The sequence below is a fragment of the Panicum virgatum genome, chromosome 1K (assembly GCF_016808335.1).
Source record: "Panicum virgatum strain AP13 chromosome 1K, P.virgatum_v5, whole genome shotgun sequence".
NCBI lineage: Eukaryota > Viridiplantae > Streptophyta > Magnoliopsida > Poales > Poaceae > Panicum > Panicum virgatum.
The window spans coordinates 16,383,589-16,395,034 of NC_053136.1; the positions used below are offsets into that span (position 1 = coordinate 16,383,589).

At 47.5% G+C, this 11,446-nt stretch overlaps 2 protein-coding genes across 2 annotated transcripts; one reads left to right on the top strand and one right to left on the bottom strand.

Moving 5' to 3' along the window:
- The first annotated feature begins 3,153 nt into the window (after positions 1-3,153).
- On the top strand, positions 3,154-5,546 carry LOC120697414 (rop guanine nucleotide exchange factor 11-like). The gene is made up of 5 exons (XM_039980649.1): positions 3,154-3,478; positions 3,633-3,707; positions 3,817-4,068; positions 4,184-4,504; positions 4,643-5,546. Exons 1-5 carry the CDS (start codon positions 3,215-3,217, stop codon positions 5,057-5,059), a joined length of 1,329 nt encoding a protein of 442 aa, XP_039836583.1. The 5' UTR covers positions 3,154-3,214; the 3' UTR covers positions 5,060-5,546.
- A 231-nt stretch (positions 5,547-5,777) lies between these two features.
- LOC120697421 lies at positions 5,778-10,816 on the bottom strand. Its single transcript, XM_039980663.1, has 3 exons — positions 10,205-10,816; positions 9,430-9,510; positions 5,778-6,636 (listed from the first exon to the last, which is right to left on the bottom strand). The coding sequence occupies exons 1-3, from the start codon at positions 10,602-10,604 to the stop codon at positions 6,197-6,199; spliced, it is 921 nt and encodes a 306-aa protein (XP_039836597.1). The 5' UTR covers positions 10,605-10,816; the 3' UTR covers positions 5,778-6,196.
- Between the last annotated feature and the right edge of the window lie 630 nt (positions 10,817-11,446).

Genomic DNA, 11,446 nt, shown 5'->3' on the forward strand with positions numbered 1-11,446 from the left:
CGATGCAAATGCATAAATGTTTTATTATTTATATCGTAGAGAGGATCAATGAGGTTAACCCCGACAGTGATCCTGTGAGGACTATCTGAAATCATGCATGAATTAGGCTATGTCAAAAAAATATTTTGATAACTAGTGGTTTCAATGATTCACCTATATAGGCTGCGGGTAGTGTTGCTAATAATAACAGCTTGAACACCCACTGTACACGTTCCAGGAAAGTCAGAAACTAAGCAACAATGATTGGAAATGTACATCATGAGTTTTGGGTAAAATTGACGGTAAAGTGTATCAAGTCATGTTAAACACATATTTGAGTCCAGACTAAGACTGTTTTAGTAGAAAGAACATGCAGCATGATCATTGTGAATAACAATGTTTTTCATTTTTTTACTTTTCCTTTCATGTCCGTTATCATTTATTGAAAACTTAATTTATACATTGGTATGGTTCTAAGGTCAATCTCTGTGGGAGTATCATAAGAGTGTCGTGATATTAAATTTGCTAACATGTACCAATAGTATAAGGAGAGAGAAGAGAGGAGTGTCATGAAATATGAGAGGAGTGTCATGGTGATGACACTCCACTGGCACAGTTCTTAAGATTTCAGTCTAGGTAACTGTATCGATGACACTCCCACTGAGACTGGACTAACAAACTTACTCCAGACCTTGTTGCGTAGATTGATTAAAGTGAAAGGTACACCTATGATTCCCTTTTGGGATTCCCCTGCTAACTTAATTATAGTGCCAAGCAAAGATGGATTGCACAATTAGCTCATAATGACCGATCAATCCATACATGTCGGTTTAATCATTAGATACTAATTAAATCGGTCATTACTGTATTTTATTCATTCAACCCAAACTCTATTATTATACCCAATGTTTTTTTTCTTGCGACTTATTATTATTATACCCAATGTTAGAAGATAAACAAAAACCACACTCACGTTTTCGACAATAGTGCTACTTCCTGAGAATTTAGTTCTAGAGGGTGTTATTATAAAAATATTAAATTTAAAAGAATTAAAATAAAAAAAATCCATTTTCAACCCTTGGCAACTCGCCCATCGGATCAGAGCAATCGGACGGTCAAGACTCCATTGACGACCAGCTGACCGGCACACGCCACCGCACCCGGTGGAGTCGATTTGGCGCCAAAGGAGTGGGCGGGAGCGTCGTCTTGTCTTGTGCCGCCGTTTTTCCCGGGCTCTCTCCCCCTCTCCGTCTCCGTCCCCTCCACCTCGCCTCCTACCTCTGAATCCCTCCTCTCTAAACAAAGCAAAGGCCCCCAGGCCCCCAGCTACCGACCACCGCCACCGCCACGGGGGAGAGAAGGAAGGGCGCACGAGAAAAACCAGAACTCCCCGTCGCCCCGGCCCGGCCGACGGCCCTGTTTGTTTCCGTTTTTCTGGATCTCGCTGAAAATCAGAATTCTGAGATAAGCCAGCTGCTTGGAGAATCGACTATCTGGATAAGCAGAGTGTTTGGCAATCCTGATTATTTTGACCCGATTCTCTGAGTTGAGTGGTAAATGTCTGAAATGCCCTTGAAGCTGATGATATCTCTTTTTTTGCTGAATATGAGCAGAATTCAATAATTCTTATATTTTTGAGTATCTTGACAACATAATTATATTACAATTAGATCAAATATAAGTTAATGTCAAAAAATTACCAAAAGATAGACCAGCACTAATTTCTAAATTCCAAGTACATTATTCCGGATACAATAATATCAAATATATATTAATGTCACAGATGTTAATGACATGTCACAAACGTTAATAACGGCAGCAAAAGAACTTGAGGAAAAAAGATAGAAAAAACAATGCCTAAGACCAACAAAAATCGCGCACAAAAGGGAGTGGCAGGCGGCGTTGCATGGGGGCAGGGGCGTCGGCGGCGGGAGAGGGCAGGGGCGAGCACGGCGCGGGGGAGCTCGTGGCGCCTGCAGAGCTCCGGCGGCTCGTGGCGCCTGCAGAGCTCCGGCGGCTCGGGTCCCCGTGCAGGATGCGGAGCGTCTCCCCGAGGGCGGCGGCGCAGCAGAGGGCCAGCGGCGGGAGCTCGCGGCGCTCCGAAGAGCTCCAAGGCTCGAGTCCACGCGTGGGAGGGGCGGCACAGGAGGGAGCGGCGGCGGTAGAGGGGCCGCGGCGCCAGGAGGGGGGCGGCGGTACAGGGGCGGCGGCGAGATCTCGGGGGAGGAGGGGGTCGGGGGAGGAGGTGACGAGAGGGGGGTATCGGGGGCAGGGGGAGGAAAATCCTCTCGCTTCTGCCGTGCGCGAGTCTTGGGTAGCGGTGGGGAGAATCGCCTTCTACGTTGTTTCTGTGATTCTGTGATTCGTAGGGAAGTGGCGGCCCAGACAATCGGCTTATAATCGATGCGTATGGGTGGGATTTTTGATTTTCTCCATCCAGAAGAAACAAACAGGACCGACATGCGCCGCACGTTCGCGCCCCGCTTAAATTAGGCAGGGCCCGCCGCCGCCCTCCCCCATTTAGTTTTCCCGCGGGGACCGGCCGGGTCGCTCGCCTAATTCCATCCATCTCCCCCGGCCGTCGTCGTGCGCGACATGTCCTCTCCCCGCTCCCGCCTCGCCCTCCGCTAGCTGCTCTTCCCTTTGCCCGAGCTGCCGCCGCCTGCCGTCGCCGGGGGATCGATCGACCGTCGACCCGGTGAGGGGAGCGCAGCGGAGCGCGCGTTCTTGGGGCCGAACGGCCGGCGCGCGGCGCGAGCTGTGAGGAGCGGGGGTGGCGCCTCCCGAGGCGGCGCGGCGGTGCAAGACCGCCGGGTCCCGCGCGCCCACGCCTTGCGCGCCAAGCTCGAGGCGGTGGGCTGGGTGATGGTGCGCTTCCTCCGGCGCGGCCACAGCCTTGACAAGACCGGATCGCACCACAGCTACGACAGCCGCACCACCACCAGGAGCACCTCCTCCGCAGGAGCGGCAGCGGCAACACCACCACCGAGATGCACGAGTCCGTTGGCAATGGCGCCGGCGCCGGCGGCACGCCGCCGCTGCCCAACGGCCGCGCGGCCGCCGCGGGGGCGCGGTCCCGGCTCGCCCGCGACGGGCCGCCCTCAGGTGCGCCTTGCAGTTCTGGGATTTTCCAACTTCTGTGCTTCATGACATCCAGTTTGATTTTTGATGATCTGACGATGAGGATGCGATTGTTGCTTGGACTGCTCGGGATTATCCTCGTTCAGAGCTGGACATGATGAAGGAGAAGTTCGCCAAGCTGCTGCTGGGCGAGGACATGTCCGGCACCGGCAAGGGCGTGTCGTCCGCGCTGGCGCTCTCCAACGCCGTGACCAACCTGGCGGCGTCCGTCTTCGGCGAGCACCGCAAGCTGGAGCCCATGGCGCCCGACACCAAGGAGCGCTGGAAGCGGGAGGTCGGCTGGCTGCTCTCCGTCACCGACCACGTCGTCGAGTTCGTGCCCACGAGGCAGACCGCGGAGAACGGCACAACCATGGAGGTGCTCTTCTCTCTCTCTCTCTCTCTCTCTCTCTCTCTCTCTCTCTCTCTCTCTCTCTCTCTCTCTCTCTCTCTCTCTTTGTATTTTCAATTCATGCCTTGGATCGGACCGAATTGATCTTGACACGTACCATTGCTCTTGGCATTGGGCGCAGATCATGTCGACGGCGCAGCGGCGCGACCTGGCGATGAACATCCCGGCGCTGCGGAAGCTGGACGCCATGCTCATCGTGAGTGCTAGCCCTCGATCTGCCGGCCCGTGATAATAATGGATGGTTGGTTCAATGTTGAACATTCGATCGATCGATCAACAAGCAAATCTGATGAATGCGGATGCAGGGGTACATGGACAACTTCGTGGACCAGACCGAGTTCTGGTACGAGAAGGGCGGCGACAACAAGCGCGACGACGACAAGTGGTGGATGCCGACGGTGAAGGTGCCGTCGGAGGGGCTGTCGGACGTGACCCGCAAGTGGCTGCAGTACCAGAAGGAGTGCGTGAACCAGGTGCTCAAGGCGGCCATGGCCATCAACGCGCAGGTGCTCGTGGAGATGGAGATCCCAGAGGTCTACATCGAGTCGCTCCCGAAGGCAATGCTTCAGATTTCAGTCACCTTTCAAAGCTTGCTCAAACCACGGCATACTAATTGTTGGCACTGACATTGGCATGACCTTGGATGAATGCAAATTAAAATTGCAAATGCAGAAAGGGAAGACGAGCCTCGGCGACGCCATCTACCGGAGCATCACCGAGGAGACGTTCGACCCGCTGGAGTTCCTGGCCAGCATGGACCTGTCGACGGAGCACAAGGTGCTGGACCTCAAGAACCGCATCGAGGCCTCCACCGTGATCTGGAAGCGCAAGATGCAGACCAAGGACTCCAAGTCGTCGTGGAGCTCCATCGTGAGCTTCGAGAAGCGCGAGCAGTTCGAGGAGCGCGCCGAGACCATCCTCCACCTCCTCAAGCTCCAGTTCCCCGGCACGCCGCAGTCGCAGCTCGACATCTCCAAGATCCAGTACAACAGGGTACTAGCCCCTTGGCAATGGCTGCACTACTATTATATTTGATTTGAATTCGAATTTGAATTTGATCTTCCTTGGCAATGGCTGCATTACTATTTGATTTGAATTTGAATTTGAATTTGATCTACATATACGTATCAGGACGTCGGGTACGCGCTCCTGGAGAGCTACTCGCGCGTGCTGGAGAGCCTGGCGTACAGCGTCATGTCCCGCATCGAGGACGTGCTGGCGGCGGACGCGGCGGCGCAGAACCTGACGGCGAGCGAGGCGGCGCGGCGGCTGATGGAGTCAGCGGAGGCGCCCGCCGCGCGCAAGCTGGACGCCAAGGAGGAGCTCGAGAAGCTCAACGAGGCGCCCGCCTCCATGACGCTCTTCGACTTCATGGGCTGGCACTTCGACCAGGACGAGCTCATGAAGCGCAGGGAGGACGGCACGCTCGACCCCGACGCCGAGGCCAAGCTCCTCAAGAAGGCGCCCAGCATGGCCCCCGCCAAGAAGTTCTCCTACGTCGACAGCCTCTCCTCCGGCGGCATGAGGAGCCCCTCCTCGCGCCATTGATGACCGACCGACCGACCACCCGGCTGGCCGGAGAAGAAGAAGATGATGGTGGCGGCGGATCATCCTCCGACGACCCGATTCTTGCACGCGTGTACATAGCTGAGGCGCAGCACGCCGTACGCACCTACTAGTGATCCATGTTCTCTTGGACATCTTCTCTACTGATGATTCGTTTCTTGTCCTCTGCCTCTGCGTTTTTTTTTTTTTTTGAACTCTGCTTCTGCGTTCTAGAAGAGCAGATTCTAGATGAGGGGAGGGAGAGGGTGAGTGTTTTGGTCTGCGTACACATTCAGATCAGGATTGCTGCTAGCTGCGCGCACTAGCTACTGATTTTTTTTTTCTCTCAACTACTAGTATGTACTGTACTTTGTACACGGCTCTCCAGAGCGGTTCTCCAGGAGAGGAGGCGTTTGGGCTCTGGAGAACTTGCAGTCAGGAAAAACACAATGTATTCTTTGATTTGTTTCAAGCTAATCATTTTTTTGGACTGAGTTCTCCCCCTTCTGATTGGCGAATTATTATGCATATCGGAATCTATGCTTATCTTCTCTTGTTTCCTCTCGTTTTATTTATGGATTGAAGGTAATAGAAACATCAGAATGCAAGGACACAAAAAGTCAAATGAATAGCGAGCAAGATCACCACAGCAAGTGTGCCTAGTGATATCAATTTACTCAAATTTTCGCTAACAGTCGCAAAAAACTGGGAAAATGTGAAGTACGAGACCTTCAACCGTGACAAACACGTACAAAATGATTCAATTTGCCTGAGCATTGCCCACTCGTTCAGCACTTACAGGTGACCTCAGCAATCAGCATACATTTGCCCAAGATGCTAAGAGACTTCCAGGTGACTTTGACTTCTGAGAATAACGTGCATACACGTATGTTGCTATGATGCTATCTACTTTTTCTTTGCATGTATATGGATGTCATATGGGAAGTATAAGGAAATAGGAAAACCCAAATAGGAACTTGAGAAGCTAACTAATACCTCATTCTCTCCCCTCTCTAGTGCAAAAGAAAAAAAAGGAACAAAATCAATCACTCGTTAGCAATCGAACCCAAACCAGGCATTTACAACACCCAAACCTCAAACGAATAAGTGGAACTCTATGTACATTTATTTATACAGCAGTCAGGTCTCTAAATCGTTCTCCCGCCTGTGTTGTTCAACCAAAGCAGTAGGGCTAGGAACATTGTGCTCGATATAGTCATCCGAAGCTTCATCCTCATCATCAGAAGAAAGAAGGGACGAACCCATCCATTGCTTGAAACCGTCACTTATGCGCCGTTGCATCTCTGGAGTCACTTCCAATTTGGACTCTAGCATCTCTAGACCCACATTGTGGGTAGCGTAATCACCCTCATCAAGGATAACCGCAGCTTTCCTTCTCAAGAAGAAGGCTGTGCCACCGTATAAGATTGCCAAACCCCAGGCTGTAATTTCATAGCACCAGAAAAGTGGAACAGAGCAAGTACTTCCTAGGGCCAGCAATGTTGATCCTAGAACAATTGCCATGAGACCAAATACTACCGCAAAAACTGCATTAAGTATAGCCAGGCAACGAACACCACCTGCAAAATTCCAAGACGAGACTAAGTGACTGAACCAAGAATTTACCTACACATGCATATTAGGGTTCTAGATTGGCCGTGCTGGTACCAAGTTAAGAACACAAGTAACCTACACATCAGCAACATAAAAAAAGTTTTTTTCTTTTACTAATATGTGATGTTATGCAAGTTATTGATTAGGTTAGAAAAGATCTTCAATACAAGTTTGGAAATCACTTTCTTAAAATAATCTATAATCGGCCATCAACACAATATATGGGAGCTCATAACTCATTATGGTGTTAACAAGACAGAACAAGTAATTGGTTATCACTAAAAATCATTGTCAATGGATTAGTGGCTACATCTCAAAATACAAAAAGTGAACTAGTGGCTAGTTGTCTATGATTCCATAATAGTAATTCTTTTTGTTGAAAAAAGGTTGCTAAATTTAAGGCACAGATAGCAGTTTTGTATACAGGTCAGGAAACAAAATGATAACTCATTTTGAGTGAATGGTGGGTGGACATTTTCCATCCTTGAGCAAGCAGAGAAGCCCACAACCCTAAGGTGGGAGAATGTGAATTAAGCTGATGCATGTTGTCATAGTATATTTACCAGTGAACCAGCTACATTAATATTAATAGAAGGAAGAAGAAACATTTCCAATGGAAAGACCAAAAGATACATCATTGTCCATTCTGCGCATCAAATATTGCTAGTTGCAATAGTGAAATCATAAATTTAAGCATGTGCAGGGAGCTTATTCCCTGTTAATGCAGTGGTTAAAACATTCACCACGTAGTTGCTTAAGCATCTATGCTTCAGTACGGCCCCATTTGGCATAGCTTCTTGGGCAGCTTTATGAGCAGCTTCACATGAAGCTATGCCAAACAGTTTTTTTTTTTTTTGGACTAGCTTCAAGTTTGAAGCCATCCATGAAGCTACCCTTGTGCTTCCACTAGCGGGGTGAAGCCACAAAAATGTGGCTTCAAACGTTTTTGCCAAACGTTTTTCAAACATTTTTTGCCAAACGTTTTTCAAACGTCATTGTCACCCAGCTTAAACTGACGTGGGATGAGTCGGTTAAGAGAGACCTTAAGGATTGGAATATCTCTAAAGAGATAGCTTTGGATAGGAGCGCTTGGAGACTAGCTATCAATGTGCCTGAACCTTGAACTTATTTCTTTCGGGTTTCATCCCTAGCCTACCTCAACTTGCTTGGAAAAAAAGGCTATGTTGTTGTTGTATTGTCACCCAGCTTCACCAGGAAGAACTTTTTTGCCAAACGTTTTTCAAAACAGCTTCAGCTTCGCCAGAGAAGCTGCTTCACTGGAGAAGCTGCTTCACCAGCTGTTTCAAGAGAAGCTGAAGCTATGCCAAACGGGACCAGCCCGCACATATGTCTGGATTGGTGATTCCACTATGGCAACAAGAAACCTAGGCCGAAACTTATCCAAGGAACAAGCCTATAATAACAAATATTCCTTGTGTACAAATCTCTTACATCCGACAACTGTTTTCAGTCAATGCTGCCTCCTACCCCCATCCCCCACAGACATGCACAAAACTGATATCAATCAAAATTTGTGAAAAATCAAAAGGTACGCATCTTTCTCATAATCTGCCTATGCAAAATAACTAAGAGCCAATTGAAGACTTCAAGTAAAAGAGTACGAAGAGTAGATGAAAGTCTTGTAGAAGTGAATAAAGAAAGTTCAAAAAGTATGAAGGTTGACCTTGGCTTGTTAACTGGCCAAAAAAATGAATGAATATTGATGTATTTGGATCTGGAGAAAAGTTGTCTAAAAAGGATCTGGAGAAAAGTTTTTAGCTTTCTCTTTATTTTACTTAGGAAGATTAGGTCAATATGCCATGTCATGCTAGTAGTTGATTAAATCAGATTTGTTCATTTGGCCATATCTGAACAAAATTTTAGAGATTTAAATAATCAATTGTCAAATTTACAAGCACACGCAACACATCCCTATAAGTTTCCCTAAGTTTAGTTAGCCATGATGCATTTCACTTTCATATTATTTATGGATACCAAAAGAAAACTTTGTGCTAAAAAAAACAATTTGAGATACATGCAATATCAAAAGGTGTGTGGAAAATCAGTTGTCATAGCTCATATGTAAAGCTGGATTTGTACATTAGAAAGTTTTAGTATTTTATTGCCTTTGCTTAACATAGCACATTGGATAACAAATTTCTGATAGTAGCAGGTTTTCTTTCACTGCAAAATTACTTATTATGAGGTTCTGCATTACAAATAAATGATATTAATTGAGATAGTCAACAATATTCAGACATTACAACAGTAGAGTTTGCTTTCTGTAGAATGTACACTGATAGGAAATACCAGAAAACACCATCAGGGGATACTAAAGATGGAAGTTTAGGATTCGCAATAGTTAAACTTATGCATACTAATAATGGTTAGTTCAGCTGCCAATTATGCATGTTGAATCAATATATTTGTTATTTGTTATATCAAACTAATGTTTTCTTTAGCGTAAGGTGATTGTAATAAACCATTCTGAAGTGGAAGAGATAATGATCTCTGTAATTCTAGGGCTAGAGAATGGAATATCTCATTAAATCTAAAACAAGAGACTAAACAGGGGCAGGAAAAAGCATGCTTCCAGAAACCTAACAGATTTGAATGTCTATAGGTGGAATGAGTAAATGACCTCAGCTAGCTCCATACTTTCTTAGTGCCACCAAAAAAGTCTGGGTCTCATAAAGATACCTGACAAGGATGCATATATTTTTTTTCTCGAATGGACAAGGATGCATATATGAGCTCACCTCTTCTAGAAGCACAGAAGTTATTCTCAACAACACAGATCATGGGATGCCTTCTTGGAGCAGCATATGCAACAGACATTCCTGCAGATATGTATTGGGTTAATGTTCAATTTGAAGGGAAAAATGAATTTAAAGCCTTTGCTGTAATGGTTCGTCTGTCATGAAAAACGGATGAATAACAATGACAAAAGGACAGCTTAATACAGAGTATACATGAACCATACCAAGTTAAAACTCATCTACAAAATAGGCAAACGTAGAGTTATAAAGCTACTGCAGCATAAATATCACTTCCCATCAGTTAAGCATAAATATGACCTCATGAAATTAGCTGTGCCTGCATAAGAAACCAATCAGGTAAATCCAACTTTCAGGAGTAAAGGCTGGTTTTGTGGTTATTGTGCAATGTGGAATCTAGCTGGTTACGAGAGTCACCACCAACTTCAATATTATTGTGCAAATACGAGTGGCTCCAAAATAGGTTATCTCAAATAGCTGGTACATTGCAACCAAAATGAGGCCTCTAGTGCGCACTTAAGTTAAAGTTAAATATACTACAGCATAAAAGAAAATCCACACGTTCACAGGATGAAGCAGTAAAGATACATTCTGTTCTAGATATATAGATAGATGTCTCTTCAAATTTCAACCACAACCCGCAATTTCAAACCAGTGAGGGTAATGAACACAGTAACTTATCTGGTATATCACATACCGTTCTAGAAAAAAGAATATATCGCACAAGTACCACGGGGAAACGAGATTGTGCGCGTACCAGCTACAAGGTAGGTGAGCGAGATGCCGAAGAGGATGGCGGAGGGCACGAAGACGACCATCCAGTAGAAGTCTGCAGCCTCGGCGGTGGTCATGTAGAAGGCGCCCCCGCGGTAGCGGTACGCCTCGGGCTCCTCCTCCCTGCTGCTGGCGGCGGCGGGCAGCGCCTCGAGCATGCGGCGCTCCCGGCAGAAGGGCCGCTCGGCGGGCTCGGCGGGGAACACGATCCCTAGGCTGACGCAGGCCGCGGCGGCCGCGGCGGCCGCGACGCAGCAGGCGGCGGCCACGGCCAGCGGGCGGCGGAGGCGCGGGAGGGAGCAGTGCTCGTCGTCGCGGAGCGCCGCGTAGGCGCGCCGCGGCATCAGGAACGCCTGCCGCAGCGCGTCGCCGAGCAGCGCCATCAGCGGCGGCGGCGGCGCGGGAGGAGTAGGAGGAGGACGGGATGGGGCGAGGGTTGGGCCGCGGTGGGTGGGGTCGATAACCCTAGACGCGGTTTTGCGGGTGCGGGAGGGGAGGAATCGGCGGCATGGAGGGGAAGAATTTGGGAGGAGGACGGTCAGGTGGGGAGGCCTCGCGGCGGCTTTCGGGGGTTGGTTTTGGTTGCGTTGCGGGAAGTGGGGAAGAAACGGGGTGCCCGGCGCCGTGCTCCATGGCCATCTCGAAGTCTCATCAAGCCGTCAACACCAAAAGTTAGTAGGCAAAAAAAAAATATTAGTGTCGGTCAATATATTTCTTTTACATATTTAATACAGACACCTTTAGTAAAAAAATAATAGCTTTATAGTGTATATATATAAAACATTTGCACGCTTTTGTGTTTTATTAGTCGGAATATTTTTTTTGAGTTAATTATTAGGGCGCGTTTAGTTGCAAAACCAAAAATTTTTGGTTGTCACATCATCCCTTTGACCAGATGTCGGGAGGATTTTTCGGACACTAATTAAAAAACTAATTTCAGAACTCACTTGGAAACCGCGAGACGAATCTTTTGAGGACCGCATCATTAGCACATGTTGGTTACTGTAGCACTTATGGCTAATCATACACTAATTAGACTTAAAAGATTCGTCTCGTCATATACATCCAAACTGTGTAATTAGTTTTGTTATTTAATTACATTTAGTGCTTCATACATGTGTTTAAAGGGGAGTTGAAAATTTTTGGGTGAAAATTTTTGGGAACTAAACGGGCCCTTAGTCGGAATATGTAGAAGTCCAAGCAATTGCAAAAAAAGATAATTAGA